We start from the raw sequence: 17306 nt of genomic DNA, 5'->3' as shown, positions 1-17306 counted from the left end.
AATTAAACAGAAATGTTACCTTTTGGCTATTATTTTAAAGCCAGAACATGGAAATAGCAATCAATAACTTAAAATTAAGCTGAAGCCTTTAGTCTGGAAACGTTGAATCATTTGTAAATATCTTGACAATTTTTGAGATTTTGAGACTATTTGTTACAACTAGCCCTTTGGTTTGTTTTAAATTCTCAGAATATATTCAACATTTATGTACTGGTATATTTTAAATAAATTAATTTTAAATTTAAAATTTGAAGAAATATTTCAAAAATTATCTTTTTGATATCCGTAGAGGGCATGCAAAGATCGATGCGATCTGCTCCAATTGAGAGAGTAATTCCTCTCTCCCTCTCTTTTTTTTCGTGGCGAAAGATCGCCGATTCCCATTCCGAATCCAACAATGGAGGAGCAGCGACGTCACAGGTAGAGCGTCAACTTAGGCGTCTATAAATACGGATAAATACGGGTGCGAGTACGGATTTTAGTGGGCAACGGAACGTCGAGCAGGGCGCACGGCCGGCGAATGAGGCACTTGCTCCGGAATCGCATTCGTAGTGTCGGGAGATGGCCAAATGAAGTGAAGTGTGGTGCGGTTAAAAATAAACATGGCATGCGAAACAAGCCAAGAAGTTATTCAGTGAAAATCAACCGTGTGGAAATGGGAAAACTCTCGTGGAAAACCTGTAAAATAGCTTGACGGAGGAATTTCGTGGCATGCGTTGAATAATACTGATAAAACAATATACAGAGCGCGCAAACATAAATAATATTCCATATGCATAGTTCGGAAATACATCAGCTGCTAAAATAAACGGATCGGCCGAAGCACCAACAAAATCGCCAGCCGATCCGCCGCTCGTACCGTCTCCGCTCATGACGTCACGGGTGAGCATCTGGCAAGGAGCATCAATAGTATCAACAGCATCATCAACTGCAGCACAACAAACTGACATACTAAACAAGTTCGTAATACCTTAAAAGTACCAACAATTAATTTTTCTACTGTTGCTTTGAAATAAAAACTTATAAAACAATAAAACAAAAGTTTATTATAGTTATTTTCCAAAAAAAAAATGTTCATATATTGACACAAAATTTCAAAAATAAACAACGAATAGGAAATGTAATATTTTTTATTAACAATATGTCTGTTTACAAAACCAAAAAATATACAAGTTATCAACTTAAAAAAATTTTCTTAAAAAGAAAATCAAAAAACAAATTATTTTTCTACGAATATACAAAATAAATTTTTAAACAAAAAAACCATTGAAACCATTTTCTACTAAACCATATAAATTTTCTAAACAAGATTAAATCGACAACTTATTTACCTCAAACAATATTGCATCTTACATTTATTAGCGTAAATTTCCAAATAAATAAGTATTTGTAGTTCCAGTATAACCACAGAAAGAAAAATTGTGAATTGAAATTTATTTCGTTTATTTACTTAAAGCTTAAATTGGAATATTTATGATTTTGGAATAAATATGATTTTGGAACTTAAGAACAAATTCTTTGCTGGAATACATTTAAAGGCTATGAGTATGATGACTTTGAGTACAGATAAACTGAATTTCTGGTGACTGAATTTTCTCTATTTTGTTTTTTGGATAAGAAATTTTATTTTTTCTACATACCCTTCTTTTTTTTTTAATTTTCCCGGCGTGCAGGAGCAGAAAAAGCAACGCGATACGCAACCAATTCTTTCATTTTGCGGTCAATGCACGAAAATTAGTTTTCGACTCACACACGTTCTCGGTTTTGTGCCGATCTGTCATGTCAATTGGACTGCTGGCCTGGCCATCAATGTGCGGTGATGATGTCGTCGCCGTAATTTCTTATTTTCCATGCCAGCCAGCCGGCTTTTCGCCCCGCCATTGTCACCGAATTTTCACTGTAATTAAATTTTAAAATCTCCTCTCGTGTAGCCGCTGACACTTAACATTCTGGGGCTGTCTGTCATATTTAAGCATTTCTTGCTTTCAATTTTACTCTTGGCATGGCAAATTAAATGTTGAGAATTAATTGTGCAAATGTACTGGCCGAAGGACCTGCACAATATAATACTTAGCATATATGCTATAGTATTGGGATAAGCTATGATTGACAACTGTCACTGAAGATTGGCTAAGGAAAAACTAAATTCTGTGCACCTATATGAGGTAATACCTTAGTAAACATAAGCGAAAAGTGTGTTGCCAAACGCTGTCGTCATCGCTCGCATAAACAAAATCTGAGACATGACGCAATTTAGTTACTTACTAAAAGGCAACTCAATTGGCCAAGTGGAAGATCGGAAAAAAGCCACTTTCAAGAAGCAAGGAGAATGCTTAACCTTATGACGGCTAGATTAAATTATTTTTTTTTGGTTTTTGCCATTCTTAGATCTGAATACAATACATTAGTTGACCACTTCCTGCGCCTTCTGCTTTGATCTTTTCAGTAATCTTGGAATTCGGATTAGAATGACTTGGAAATATTTAGAGCAATTATAATTTAATTTTTGATGCTATGGGAAACAGACATTTCGAGCTAATGAGTGGTGCGGGCCAAACGGAAAACGGCTTTATTGCCGCTGGCCAAAAATATTCCGTCAAACTCGAGCGAAGTGCATTTTAATTGCCGGCCACAAAATTCACTCGATCTTGGCCAGAATATACATTTCCCCTTACTCGTACTCGTCACTTCCCTTAATTGCATTAAAAACATAAACATACCAATTGACAGTGGTCATATTTTTTATGTCAGCCCCTCCAGATTTGCCCTGCGAAAAAAAAGGCAATCCATCCACTAATGTGTTTTTCTCCCGTGGTTTGTGTATTTTCATTGGAAACACATTGGCCCAGGCTGGCTGGCGGCTTGTGTGTTTGTTTTGTGTTTGAATTTTTTAATTATGTATGTATGTTGTGGCCTGTAAATAAGGCAGACATCAATTGCAAATTGATTTTAATTTAAGCCCGCTGGCGGAGTGGTGCGTGCAGGATTGAGCGAATCAATAAAAATATTCCAATTCGTATGGCGCACCTGCCAGCTTCCCACCGATCCGATATGCTAGGCGAATGCGTGAGGTGGGCAGATAGCCCAAGGCTAACCAGATCCACAAATCAACCAAGTGACGGTCGGCCCCGTCCAGAACAGAAGCAGAAACAGAAACAGAAGTTTATAAAAATAATCCTCCAAATGAACTCGTATTTCACACCCACTAAATAAAACCCTAAAAAAAGATTGAAAACCAAACAAAAACAAGCAGCATTTGGCAACCGCAGACGACGCATAGTTGGTTCGTATGGGATCGTCGTTAGGAACTTTCCAATTTGACGCCACAGCTACGCCATCAATTCTCGAATCTAGACGAGTGTCATCCGCCGGCCACGCGAGAAAAATGAAATTGAAATACCACACACAAACGATCCGTGCGGATGAGTGGCGATGAGGCGGGATGATGTGACTGTTCCGTAGGCCAGCTGCCAAGATTGTAGTCCAATAACTCATGTTCATGTTGGCCATTTATTAGAGAACATACAAAAACCACTGTATTAAAAATAAGAATCCATTCATGCTGCTAGGCAAAATATTTGACATCTCTCGAAAATGCCCGCAAACTGTCACTGCGAATGAGTTACATGCAGTTTCGAAATTTTCAACGGTCCAAGGAGGAAGTAATCGGCTCAAATATAATTAATTATGTTATTGGATTCCAAAAGTCCAAAATTTGTGGTTTTCAATGGCAATTTTTTGTAGTAAAATTTATTGATTTGAAATTCTTTTACATATTAATTTGTCAATATGCCAATTTAGTGTGAGTGCTTTTATTTAAAAACCCACAAATCGTACAGAAATTCTGAAGATTCCAAAATTCTATATTTTAGAGGGATCTCTAAAACTGGTAAATTTTCAAAAAGGAATAGAATTATTAGTATTGAAGATTTGATACTTTCAGGGAAAATAGTTGAAGTAGTCAATACAATATTTTAAAGAAATTTAATCAAACAATTTATTCATTTTTATTTAATTATATTAAACATTATATCTGTTGTATTTGTTATATTTTTAATTTAATTTTCAAGTTGTCATTAAATCGAGAAAGAATTTTTTAAGGGAGTACCATTGTATTGATAATCTTTTTATACAACATCATTTAAAGCTTAGTCAATACATTGTATTGAAGACAAGGCAACAGTGTATATATCAGAGAAGATCGTATATTTCGCGATAATCCCAAACCGTGAAAACAAACCACCCACACACATCAGCATTTTCCCCGGGGAGATTTATGCCGCCAAACACTTTGATAGTGTAGCAATGTAGCGGCTGCTTTGTTTATTTACCACTTTGCACTTGGGATTTGGTAGACTAATTGTGGATACATTTTTTTAGCGCTGGGTAACCGGAAATCCTTCCAGTCGTCATCGATGCGAGTGTCGGTACAGACCCGAGCATGTCCAGGGCAGGAACGCCAGTTGAGGGCCAATCGAAACCGGAACCGGAACTAAAGCCGAAACGGAAGCGAGCCGCCAACAAACATGTCCTCGAGACGGAGCTCCTTCCGCCGGCGAGAGAAGCCGGCCTTCGAGCGCTTCAAGGACCATTGCCGCCACTTCACGGCCTTCATGTTCAGCAACGTGGGCATCATTCTGCTGGTCACATTCTACATAATCGGCGGAGCGTTCATATTCCAGGGCATCGAGATATTCGAGTACGAAAGGCTCAAGACGGAGAAACCCCATCGGTTCATCGCCAGGAACTTTAGCGGGGAGTGCCTGACGCGTATCTGGGAGATTACGGCTGAGAACATAAGCTTCTTTGACCACCATGCCTACAGGAGGCGGTAAGTCAGATGGGCTCATAAAGTACACGCAGAAAAAAATATATATAATATTAACATAGAACAATTTTTACATTTACATATTTGTAACTTTACTGTTTAATAATTTTGAATATTTATTTTATAGATATAGTAGTTAACAATTGTTTCATGTATTTTAGGGTTTTAAAAAAGGGTATTCTGAATTTAGAAACCTATTTCAATAGACAATCATGGAATCTTCATTTCTCCAGAACAATTTTGACTTTACTATTTGTTACTTTACTGTTTTATATTTTGGAATATTTAAAACTCCTGTACTTTGGAATCTTTGAACTCGTGGAATCTTTAACTCTCCTGGGAATTTGAGGTTCCGTGGCTAGTAATATGGGAGTCATTAGCTCATGAGTTTGTGTAGTGAATATTTCCGGTTTTTTTTTAACATTATATGTTGATTTATAGCCCACATATGCTACTCTAAAAAAATAGGGTCTTAAAATAAACGTTATCCTTGCAGGGTTAACGATGTGCTGCTGGAATACCAGCGGGCCATAGTAAAGAAACAGCTCAGGGGACCCGACGTGGAGCAGTGGAGCTTCTCCGGCGCCTTTCTCTACTCGCTGACTGTGATCACGACGATCGGATATGGGAACATTACGCCCCAATCCGAGTGGGGCAAGCTGGTGACCATTCTGTATGCGATTATTGGCATGCCGCTGTTCCTGCTCTACTTGTCCAACATCGGCGATGTGCTGGCCAAGTCCTTCAAGTGGATATACTCCAAGGTGTGCCTCTGTCGCATATGTCCCGGTGTGGCCAAGCGACGAATCATCCGTGAGAGGCGAAAAATGCGACAGTTGGCCAGAGCGGTGTGTTGAAAGTACCTCAAAACGTATGGATGACATCCAATCAGTTCCTTCGTCTCTCATTGCAGCTGCAAATGCACGACATGGAGAACGCCCGGGGAAGCAGCAGTTACACCAGCACCAGCAGCACCACCACCTCCAACAGCAGCAGTAGCGACTATACCAGGAGCTCCCGGCAGAGTTCCAGCCTGGTGGATATTCCGTACAGTGACTCCGACTCGGATATTGAGCGGGAAATACGAGGCAGCACGGACGAGATAACAGTTCCAGTCACCGTCTGCATATTCGTCATGGTCGGGTAGGCTGAACCTTACCTCTAAAAGCACCCACATCTGCTAAGGGTTCCGGTTCCCTTCGTTTTCAGATACATTCTCTGGGGTGCCCTGCTCTTCGGGCGCTGGGAGGACTGGAACTATCTTGATGGCAGCTACTTCTGTCTCATATCGCTCAGCAGCATTGGTTTCGGGGATCTAGTGCCGGGTGATCGTGTGGTGAGACGTTTTATAAAACAGTTTTTGAATGTTTCTTCAAACCCTTTCAGAGATATTACATACATTTCCGACCTTATATGCCATTTAATCTTGATCAGTTTCTACTTAAACTAGTCCTCGTCTCTCAGTTTAAAAGATATCCGTATGCAAATCCCAAAATTCTTCTTTTTGTTGCAAATCGATTATAAGCCCAAATGAAATAAAATGGGAACAATCGAAAAATAATTCAAAAAATTATAACTCTGTTATTATTATACATAATTGTATATACTCGAAATCGAAAGATCAAAACTGTAACTGGTATTGTGAAAAATTCAGCGGAAAATCGGCAAGGCTTCTTTATTTTTAAGCATATACAACTACTTTTACTAAACTTCGGCCGGTCGAAGATTGCTATATTTTTTGCTTAGGATTGTTTTCCGAATTATAGTTATAGGATGGGTTTTTAAAAATTTGTCTAACATCCTGGCGTTAGAACCAAGTACAATTTTAAAAAAGAACATTTATGAATTATTCCATAGAATAATACAAAAATTACAAAAGATATTTTGAAACATACAATTTTTATTGTACTAATCTTTAATAAAATAGTTTATGTTTTATATTTAGCAGTTCGGTATATTAAAATTCAAGTTTACACGTTTTTTCCTTCTCAGATAACCGCCGATAAAGATAAAGTGGAGGTCAGCTTTATTCTCTGCGCCATTTATCTGCTGCTTGGCATGGCCGTGATTGCCATGTGCTTCAATCTGATGCAGGTAAATGGGGCATTATATGATCACTACTTTTTTTCTAATGCAAACTCTCTCTTCCAGGAGCAGGTCGTCCATAATATACGGGCTATTAAGCGGGGATTCAAGGCCTGCTTTCGGTGCCGCAGCTCTTAAGAGGCTACGTGGCTCTGGCCCTCTAACCACAAAGATGTTTCGTCGTACAAAGTCATATTATTATTCACTGTTAATGTAGGCTCATCTAGACTAGCTTAAGGTAGAACTGTACATATATAACTAAGCAGAATGTGTTCCTTTTTTGGTAAATGTATAATACTTATAAATATAAAAACGGAGATTAAAGAACGCCTTTGTAAGTCTTCTATGTTTAATCTGAATGGCAAGGACATACAATGCATGTGCAATATAAGTTGAGATCAAAGAACACCCTTTTAAGTCATCTATGTGTAATCTGAATGGCAAGGACATACATCCAGATGATTCTAGGTGTCCACCCTAGATCACCTTGCTCTTGCGCGACGTACGGCATTTGGGTCTCTGACTCATCCGCTCCATCCTCTTTTGAGCGGCCACCAGCGCCTTCACCTGTCGATCCATTATTAGTGGTGAGGCGACTGCGATCTCTGCGTAGTTGGGCACCGTGGTGGTCACCTTGTTCACACAGGACTCCTGGAATTGTTTGTTAAGATGCTGGGTCATGTGCCCCACAGACGGATTGGTTAGCAGGTCAAACGCTGTGACCTTCAGGGCTTCGAATTGCTTGCGTGTCTTGCCCGTCACCTGTTTCCGGATGATCTTCTTCTTTGTGATGTTCACGGGTTCCACCTTGGTGGGATCATAGGCGGGCAGGGTCGTCTTGGGGTCCAAGATCAGTCTGCGCTTGCGCACCTCCAGCTTCATGGTGGGATTGGGTACCTTGGTGGAGGATACCGCCGAGTTCGTCTTCTTCTTTTGGAGAGGTGACCAAGTGGGTGGTGCCGGCTTTGCTTTGCTGACAGTGCCCGCCTTTTTGCGAGTGTATGTCCGTATGGGCGCCAACTTGGGAGTGTATTTGTGGATTGCCGGTACCGGTACCGTTACCTGTGGTGAAACAGTGACCTGGTTGTAGCTGGCAAAATTTTGGGACACGGAGGCGATTTTAGCTGGTGGCTGAGGTACGGGAGAAGGTAGGCACAGGCTCGTGTTGATCTGCTCCTGGCAGAGATCCACATCCATTGCTATCTCAGACAGGGAAGTCCGCTGAAAGGCTCGTTGTCCTTGTGGCGTCAGGTCGGAGGGAAGGACGTTCTCCTTGTCAGGCCGAGATCTTAGCGAGGACGTACTCGACGGAGTGCTTTTGGCCAGCGGCGTTGAAGAGATAACTTCGGGAAAGGAGCGCCGCAGGGGGCTCTTCACCGTCCTAGTCCTCGTGGCCCAGTCCCCCTGCAAGTGATCCGATAGCATTTTGCTCTCGGCACAACACCTTCGATCTGGGAGGATGTTTTGGAAGGTGATCCGTCCACCAACGATTTGAGGCATGAACAGTTCGCTCTCGTAGCCCGGACAATCCACCAAGGCAACATTCTTGCCGGAAAGCAGCTGGATCTTGAAGTTCAATTCCTTTGGGGGTGCGGATTGGGGTTGCATGTTTAAGATTTGGATGGGTAACACAAATGCAAGTGTTTGAACAAAATCGTCCTCATCTACGAAATGCACAAATAAGTAACATGAACTACAGTGTTGTTTTTTCTTGACATACAAAACGAAGTGATGGAAAACGAAATGTTAACATTGTCAAAAACAAATAAATGCAAACATTTTTTACTATTAAAACACAAGGAGAACCAAGTAAATTCATACGCGACGCTACTGTTTTCAAAACACAGGGTTGCATAGCAACTGATCTTAAGGATCGCGTTAGAGATGGAAGCTATCGATCAACTCATAAATATTTTGTTGGTAAAGAAATATGATATATTACCAGTGTTGGAGTGTACCTAGATACATGTACCTAGGTATGTACCAAGGTACACTTTTTTGAAACCTTATACCTTACCTAGGTAAATAATTATGAGGCTACCTTTTACCTTACCTTGATAAAGAATTTTATTTATCTTAAAAATTAGCTTTACTGTGTATTTAGGTAATAATATTTTTATTCAATTTTGTGTTCAAAATTAGTTGATTCCACTAAATTGAATTTCGTATTCTTTTCCCCAATATGTAAATAAAAAAAGTATTTGACTGAAAAATAAAAAAATGTTAATACCACCGTTCATGCAAGATAAAAGATGTTCCTTTTTACATGTTTATGCTACAACATATACACAAATCCCAATTCCTCTGTTACTTTGTGAAGAACAAAACAATTAAATTAAAAAAGAATGGTATTAAAAATGTTTTTTACCTTTATTATACCTTTTACCTTACCTAGATAAGTACTTATTTTCACAAATATCTTGTATCTTACCTAGATCCAACAAACTAGTACATTTCCCAACACTTTATATTACACGTCTAAAGATAAAAAATATAAGGAATGTACATTTTTTTAGTTTACCACCTACTGAAATTTTAAACTGTAAAAACAAGTTTATTTCAAAGCTTCTAAAAAACAATAACGTATAATGTCGTCTGTAAACGACTACCTCTATTGCCTTCGAACTATCGATAAGTAGCAGTGGCGTATCGATAACAGCTAGCAAAGTGCAATGAAGAAGCGAAAGGCAATTATTTCATAAAGTTTTTACGACACAAACCTGGTTTTATTAATGTGCAATTGAAAAGATACAAAGCTGCTGTTTAATGTGGAGTTGAACAAGAGAATTGACCAGAAATCATGAATTTCAGCCAAGGTATGAGTGTAATCGCAGTGAAATGAAAGTGGATAGCAATTATTAACACTTGGCCAGGCCAGTAAATCTCTGGCAAATCATTAAATTAATATAAGTATAACTATATTGCATTTCGTACAATTGCCACGCGACAGGCCACTGCGAAAATAAGTTTTTGATGATTCATTTCAAAAACAAAACGCAAAAAAGAGAGGAGGGTGGTGGACCAACATGACGTAGTGCTTCCTCCCCCCCACAAACAACCACCCCCTTACCTTTCCACACAAAAACATGTTTAAATCGTCCATTATCTCATTTCTAAAACCCACTTTAAACTCTTTGTTGGTGTTTTTATAGCTTTGCTGACAACGATACAACTTCATATCTGTTGTATGCAAAGTGCTTAGATTGAAATGGAGTAATCTGTCCTCACATTTCAATGCATTTTGCAGTTTAGCATCTGCGGTCTTTGTTTAGTTTGACCGAGTGACCCAAAAAGATTAAAGTGTCTGGGCGGCATGGGAAGATCACGATCATCTGGCACTGGGTAGTTATTTCTTATTAGTTGCAGCAATATAGAGTTTTTCTATCATTCTATTGCTCATTCCATGTGAGCACAAACAACTCATTGATTCGGAGAAACCCCGATCAGCTGTGCTCTTATCATGGCTTTAGTGGGGTTCAGTATATCTTTAAAAACAGACAAGTAATGAATGGTTACTGATTTCTTTGTGTTTTCAGTGAGTCACCTGCGGGCCATGTCGGAAATCAGTAACATTTCCTACTGCCAAGCGGTGGCCAATCGCACCTCGTTCTTCACCACCGCCTACAATGGCATACCGGAGACCCTGATCCTGAACACCATCTTTTGGGTCCTGCTCATCCTCTTGTTTACGACTCTGCGATACCAGGCCGGTGACTTTGGACGCCTGGCCCTGGTCAACAGCAATGGGAGTAAAAAGCGTTGGACGGAGATCTTCTATTCGCGGGCCGCCAGTGTGGTGGATCCCCAGCCGAGCACCTCTGCGCAGGTGTCGCCCAGGCCAAGTTCCGCCTCGCAGGGCATGGCCGACTCCACACCCTTGTCGCCCATTCAACCGGAGGAGGGTATATTTGGGTGGATCAAGGTCACGCTGAAGCTGCGCAAGGAGACAATTCTGCTGCACACTGGACCGGATGCCGTGCACTACCTGTCCTTTCAGCAGCACCTGATGGCCGTCATGGCTCTGGTCACCATCGTCTCGCTGGTCATCATTCTGCCCGTGAACTTTTTGAACGGGCCCAAGGAAAACCCCTACGATGTAAATGCCTTTGGTCGCACCACAATGGCCAACCTATCGCCGGACTCACCCTGGCTTTGGGTGCACACGATCGTCACAATTCTCTACATACCGCTGGTGGTGCTCATCATGCGGCGAGCCTCGGGACGGAATGCCTTCAAGAAAGCCGCCACCCGCACCATTATGATATCGAACATCTCGTCCAGCGATCGTAACAAAACTGTGGTGCGGAACTACATGCAGGAACTCTTCCCGGACGTCACCATCGAGAATGTCTCAATCGCCTACAACATTTCACGGCTCTATGTAAGAAACGCGGAGTTCGAGCGAGTTCACGATGCCCGTTTGTATTGCGAACATCACCGGAACCGGGATACACTGATGGTAAGTTCGTTTTTCCGCAAATTCAACGCAATTAAGAATCATATAATCCGCTAATTTACAGGCCAAGCCAGACTTGTGTTCCTGCAAGAAGGAGAACGCCTACGAGTACTATCAGCGGGAGGAGCGAAAGCTATCCGGAGATGTGGCCCGGCTGCGTGCCTCCACGATGAACGAACCCCTGGACATTGCCTTTATCACCGTGTCCACTGTGCAGGAGGCGCAGAATATTGTCACCCACTTCACACCCGGCACCTACCGCCAATGGCATTTGGTTTTCGCCCCATCGCCGGACGACCTCTTTTGGGAGAACCTAAACGTGAACAAGAGCCACTGGTACTTGAAGTTCTTCTGCGTGAACGCGGTGCTCTTTGTGGTGCTCTTCTTTCTGTCCACGCCCGCCATGGTGGTGAGTCTTCTGAACAGCCGGCCCTGGATAAAGGAAACGGAGGGCAAGATCTCACCGCTTGTGGCTGACTTCCTGCCCACTCTGATGCTCTGGACCCTGTCGGCACTGATGCCTGTCATTGTGGCCATTTCGGACAAGTGGATGCGTCACTACACACGCTCCAAGCAGAACTATTCGATCATGACGAAGTGTTTTGGCTATTTGCTAATGATGATCCTTGTTCTGCCGTCGCTGGGATTGACCTCGGCACAAGCACTGCTGGAGTGGGGATTCACGAATGAGACTGATCGCTGGCAATGCATCTTCCTGCCGGACCGTGGCTCCTTCTACGTGAACTACATCATTACGGCTGCGTTCATTGGTACTGCGTTGGAGCTGTTGCGCTTCCCGGAGCTCATTGTCTACATCTGGTCATTGCTGACGGCCAAGTCCAAGGCCGAGACACCGTACATCCGGAAGGCGATTCTAATCGAGTTTCCCTTTGGCACACACTACGCCTGGACTACGCTCGTGTTTTCCATCGCCATTGTGTACAGCGTGGCCTGCCCCCTGATCATGCCCTTCGCCATGATCTACATCTGCCTGAAGCACTTTGTGGACCGGCACAACCTGTACTTTGCCTACGGACCATCGAACATGATCTCACGCAAGGGTGGCAAGATCCACTCGACGGCCGTCACGATGACCAAGTTCTCGGTCGTGATCCTGGTCCTGGTCATGGCCATGATATGCTACTTCCGCGGCGACGACGGCATGGCTCGCTTCCTGCTGCTTATCATCAGTCTGGCCATCACTCTGGTTCTGTTCACCTTTATGTCACCGATTAAACGCTGTGCGGCAACACGACGACCAAGCATTGTGGAGATTGCCGGTCCGGCGCCCATCTACGTGCCCGATGTGCTCAAAGATAATGTGGTTAGGACCGGCAGCGTGCGACCCGCGGTGGCCGGATTCGGGGGCTATGGCTCGGACAGCGTGTCCGAGTACGACAGCTCACAGTACAGCGTGAACAGCGTGGAGGCGTAAATGGTATTAACTAATGTCGCAAGACATTTCATTTATTTTTGTAAAATATCTTAAGAAGCCACTGATAACTTTGCAAGTTGACGGCTTTGATTTGCATACGAAACAATCACAGGAGGATAACAGCAAGAGAATTTGTGATACCTAGACCAGCCTCAATGTCGTTCTCGATATGACCCCTGCACGCGAACGCAAACGCGATAGAAGTATTTATTTCTGATCTGTATATAATCCACGTAACCTAATTTCCCCCAATTTTATCTGTAACAACTCTGTATATACTATATGTCTTTGCTGAGTGCTTAACAAAGGGCTCGATGCTAGTTTTTTCGAGGCAGTAACGCTGATAATATTAAGCAAATGAAACACAGTGCATTATTATTATTTTCACGTAATTTTTTTTTATTTGTGGTAAATAAAAAACTATTAAGTTTATGCGTATCCGTTTTGCATACAGAGTTACGAGTACGAGTTATAATTATTTAAATATTTCCTTTAGAAAATTAGCCTGCAAGTGTCACTTCTATTGTTAATTGAAGGAAAACTATCAATTAAAGTAAACAAAATACGATAAGTCCAATAAATGAGTTTATTGAACGCTTGGTTCTTTTATCGGTTTGAGGACATTTCTATATTGCTGGCGTTTTCTACATTTCCGACGACGGCGATGACCTCTTCCACGGGGCACGGCTTGTAGGCTCGTAAATTAAACGCTTAATTTATTGGTTGATAAGGTAACTTACAAAAAGAACTGTAGCAACTATACTACCATTAGCTGGGGGATAGTTCAACGATCCAGTTATAGAATAAACCAAATGTCAGATGACAAAACTGAGCATCGCTGAACGGTCCAGAAACACTCCAAAAACTTCATTGGACTGTTAGTATGTATGCGTATGGTATATAGAACGAATTACAATCGAATCGGTGTTCGGAGTTCACAGAAGCTGGGGCCACTTATGCCACATAGTTGTATTGGTTTTGATTATCCTTATCCCGCTCCATGTAGTCACGATCGATAAGCGACTCGATGCGTTTCTTTAAGTCAGCGGGCTGGAATGCAAAGCAAAGCAAACTCATTAGGCTCATGCCGCTAATAATAGGAATGACTAATGGTCATTGGCTTACCTTGACGGGGAAGGTGAGCTGGTTGAACAGCTCTGTGATGAGTAGATTGTGGCTAAGCGTTTTCCTCATTTTCATGATACGCACAATAGCCGCGTCTATTTGATACTGTCGATCCTGGAAAACACGCTCCTCCGTCGCCTTTTGCTCCTCATTCTGGGCGAAAAAAAGGCTAGGTTAATCTCTATTAATGCAATATATAGTCAAGTATACGCACCGTCTCCTTCATCTGTATTTGGTTGATCTTGATTCTGAACAATTTGTTTGTGAACTCATTGTTAAAGTCGAACTGATCGCCATCCAAAATTTCGCGACCCTTCGGTGTTTTCGTTATGACGCGGGCGCGACCACAAGCAAGGGACTGAAGCGTTCGCCGCAACTCACCATCCTCAATGAGGGTGGCGGCCAAAATCTCCTCGTAACTCAAAATGGGCTTATCGTTGAACAGCAGCAGCACGAGCGCTTGAAACAGCGAGACCAACAGTTCTTTTGGACCCTACAGAAATTAAGCAAACGTTAAATAATATATATTATAAGATTAAAAACAACATTTTACATACCGCATCAAACTGGGCACGTAGCATGCAATTCCCCAGCGTTGGCTGCCACTGCAACTTGCGCCCACTGTGCTTCTCCAGATAAAACTTATTGAAAATCTGCTGCGGATTGATGAACTGTGGCGGCATTGTGACTTCCGTGGGCGCATACGTTGGCCAGTAGCCCATGGTCAGAATGCTGACGCACAAGTCCAAGTTGTGAACATCGCGGTTGTTGCTCAACGCGTGGCCGCGGAACGCAATGTTGATATCCCGGCTCAACTCCATGTCCTTGAACATGCCTTCCAGCTTGGACGTAAATCCTCCTCCGCACTCCTGCTTCAGCTTGGACAGCATACTCTTTTCAGAGTCCACTGAGGCCGATTTCCCCACCAGCAACCGTTTGGCCAAGTCCTAAAAAAAATGTTTGGTGATTGCTTAGATGCGAAATATTATTAGGGGCACACAAACCTTTTTGTAAAACGCCTCAAAGACATCCTTGCCATGGATAAATCGAAACAGAACCATGATTTTGTCCAAAGTCTTCTCCAGTTCTTCATCGGTGGTTCCCTTGTTGCCAGATCGCAGTTTCATGTCTACGTATTTGGCTAATGGATGAGTTAGGTGTCATTATGCTGTTTAAAACATAGTAATTTAGCGTGGTGGCTTACCAATGAGCTCGGCCGGCTTGTTGGCACGCTGATTAATAAAGAACTCGAAGGCCTCGCGCAACGAGTTGGTAAATTTCTCATTGTGCTCGAAGCAGCTGCGAACGATCACATCCATTTTATCCTTGAAATCGAGCAAATCTTGGACCATACTCTTATCCTTCTCAGGATCGATGACAATGGTGCGTCCCTTTTTCTGTAAATCAAAAAAGAATACACATATAAGTTAATAATTAGATTGTGTTTATACGTTTCAATTGGGAAAGCATACCTTAATGAAACCGTTGAAGTTGCCGCACAGTTCGGAAGTTCCATTTTTGACTCGGCTAAGCAGCCCGTATAAGAGTGTGAGGTCGTTCAGTCTGTTGTCTTCCAACAACGAATCCAAGCCCTTCTGCAATATTGATGTTAGATGCTCCGCGAGCAGTTCTTTTTCCACATTATATATCAGCGGATGTCTGGGGAAAATACAAATTTATATTATGTTCTTGGTGGTGGACCTAGAATCGCTTACTTTGTGCTGGAGTCCAGATAGTGTCGCAAGCGCTCGTTCTCCTCGGCCAAGCGCTTGTTGACGTGCTGTAAGTACTCGGGCACCTCCAGTTCCTGCATCTTGCGTTGACTCTCAGCCTTGTATAGTTGGTTAGTTGCATCGAGGAACTTCTCCTCAAAGGAGCTGGTGTAGATTTGCAGATCGCACAGCATGCGGACCAAACTCTTCAGCAGACCGCGATCCACAGTGGAACCCTGGCGTTCCTTTTCGATCAGCGTTAGTAAACCGTCGACGGTTCGCTTCTGGACAACGCTGTTCTGAGCAAAATGGATGCGAAAAAGGTCCAGCCCCATGTCCCAAATCGAATGAATGGACGAGTTCTGCAGCACATAGGTCCGGTCCATGTACAGGAATATGCTGCGAATCATGATCATCTGCTGGCAGAACGAGAGCCACCAGTGGTTAATCTTCTCCAGCAGGATCTGCAAGGCGAAAGGGTTTGTTAAATGAGCTTCTATCCATACTTTCTGTGGGCAGTTTCTTACCAGTTTGTCCATGCTGCCGCCGGTGAGCTCCTTGAGCTTTATATTACGCTTCACATGCTGCTCCGTCAGCTCCTTGAGTTTTGAGTACAACTGTGCATCCATTTTGTGGCTGCACATGTTCACCACCGCCTGGTAGAGCTCTTCCAGCGAATATTTAATGGGCTTTGACAGTTGGATGGCGATAACGGCCTCCTCGAGCTTCACGTACGTGTCCTCGGAGTAGTTATCGGGCAGTGTGGGCTTAGCTGGAGGGAACCAGATGACAAAGGTGGGGGAAAATAACTATCTGTAGGCAGAACATACCCTTGAAGTTCTTAATCACTATCTTCTTGACATCGCCGGGCTTGCTGTTGTGTATGGCCCCCACGCGATTGAGGAGGTTTGAGGTAGTTGAAGCCGTGCGAATCTCGCCATGGCTGCCGCTTAGCTTGGAGAAGTTTGGCAGGCGTTCGCCGTTAGTGGACGCGGAGTTCATGTTTTGGGCAGCAAAGGCACTGCGGCCCAGACTCGAGGCGGCTGCACCGGCTGCAGCAACGGATTCGGCCTTCTTCAGGCACGCGGCGATATTCTCGGTATTCTCGTGCAGCTCAGTTGTGTCCATGGGCTTGTACTTCTTGGCAGCACTCATAGTTTTGGGACCCAGCTGCCCGCAGGCTCGACTCCACTCCTGCTCCTGATCCGGTCCTGCTTTCGTCGTACCGGCCTGGCCTTGTACTGCCCGAAAAGATATGTTACTGTTTGCAGGCTCTGCTTTCGCTTACGAGGGTTATAATCGGTTGATGACTTACCGGTTAGAGGACTACCAGCAATTACCACTGAAGATTTTTGCGACTTTTGCACAGGGCCCGACAACAAATTGGCAACTGGCGACCTCAAGGCGAAGACACTGCTCTTGCAATTTCCGGCTGCCGAGTGGGCTTGTCCGACAGTCGGCTTCTGGGCTGCCAATTGGTAGTCTTTCGGCCACTGATGGGTTAGCCAAATCGTATAAAATTCGCAATTACGATTCCACAGCAAGCATTATATTATTTGGTTTTTGGTTGCATGCGGAAAATATTGCTTTGTAGTAGGGATGTGGATATCGGGCGAATCAGAACATCGATTGCCTGCAAACTATCGATGTCATAACGGGGAGCAC

General features: G+C 43.0%; 4 protein-coding genes across 5 annotated transcripts; 2 read left to right on the top strand and 2 right to left on the bottom strand.

Moving 5' to 3' along the window:
• The first annotated feature begins 438 nt into the window (after positions 1-438).
• LOC108145533 (TWiK family of potassium channels protein 18) lies at positions 439-7240 on the top strand. Of its 2 annotated transcripts, XM_017271032.2 has the most exons (8): positions 439-959; positions 4381-4625; positions 4683-4831; positions 5325-5676; positions 5742-5971; positions 6038-6164; positions 6821-6922; positions 6980-7240. In XM_017271032.2, the coding sequence occupies exons 2-8, from the start codon at positions 4527-4529 to the stop codon at positions 7049-7051; spliced, it is 1131 nt and encodes a 376-aa protein (XP_017126521.1). In that variant the 5' UTR covers positions 439-959; positions 4381-4526; the 3' UTR covers positions 7052-7240. The 2 variants fall into 2 exon arrangements, with proteins under 2 accessions (XP_017126521.1, XP_017126520.1); XM_017271031.2 differs by having other exon boundaries at positions 448-959; positions 4381-4831.
• A 4-nt stretch (positions 7241-7244) lies between these two features.
• Positions 7245-8881, bottom strand: LOC108145346. The gene is made up of 3 exons (XM_041709886.1): positions 8872-8881; positions 8634-8804; positions 7245-8577 (listed from the first exon to the last, which is right to left on the bottom strand). The coding sequence occupies exons 1-3, from the start codon at positions 8879-8881 to the stop codon at positions 7391-7393; spliced, it is 1368 nt and encodes a 455-aa protein (XP_041565820.1). The 3' UTR covers positions 7245-7390.
• Positions 8882-9564: 683 nt separating this feature from the next.
• On the top strand, positions 9565-13398 carry LOC108145491 (calcium permeable stress-gated cation channel 1). The gene is made up of 3 exons (XM_017270948.2): positions 9565-9729; positions 10450-11372; positions 11434-13398. The coding sequence occupies exons 1-3, from the start codon at positions 9714-9716 to the stop codon at positions 12802-12804; spliced, it is 2310 nt and encodes a 769-aa protein (XP_017126437.1). The 5' UTR covers positions 9565-9713; the 3' UTR covers positions 12805-13398.
• Positions 13183-17268, bottom strand: LOC108145490 (cullin-4A). Its single transcript, XM_017270947.2, has 11 exons — positions 16957-17268; positions 16472-16882; positions 16169-16413; positions 15645-16105; positions 15402-15588; positions 15134-15326; positions 14934-15070; positions 14487-14876; positions 14144-14422; positions 13930-14082; positions 13183-13854 (listed from the first exon to the last, which is right to left on the bottom strand). Exons 2-11 carry the CDS (start codon positions 16794-16796, stop codon positions 13759-13761), a joined length of 2466 nt encoding a protein of 821 aa, XP_017126436.1. The 5' UTR covers positions 16797-16882; positions 16957-17268; the 3' UTR covers positions 13183-13758.
• Between the last annotated feature and the right edge of the window lie 38 nt (positions 17269-17306).

This window comes from Drosophila elegans, unplaced genomic scaffold (assembly GCF_018152505.1).
Source record: "Drosophila elegans isolate 14027-0461.03 unplaced genomic scaffold, ASM1815250v1 contig_520, whole genome shotgun sequence".
Lineage (NCBI taxonomy): Eukaryota > Metazoa > Arthropoda > Insecta > Diptera > Drosophilidae > Drosophila > Drosophila elegans.
Note: the sequence above shows the minus strand (reverse complement) of the source record. Positions and strands in the feature narration are given on the sequence as shown.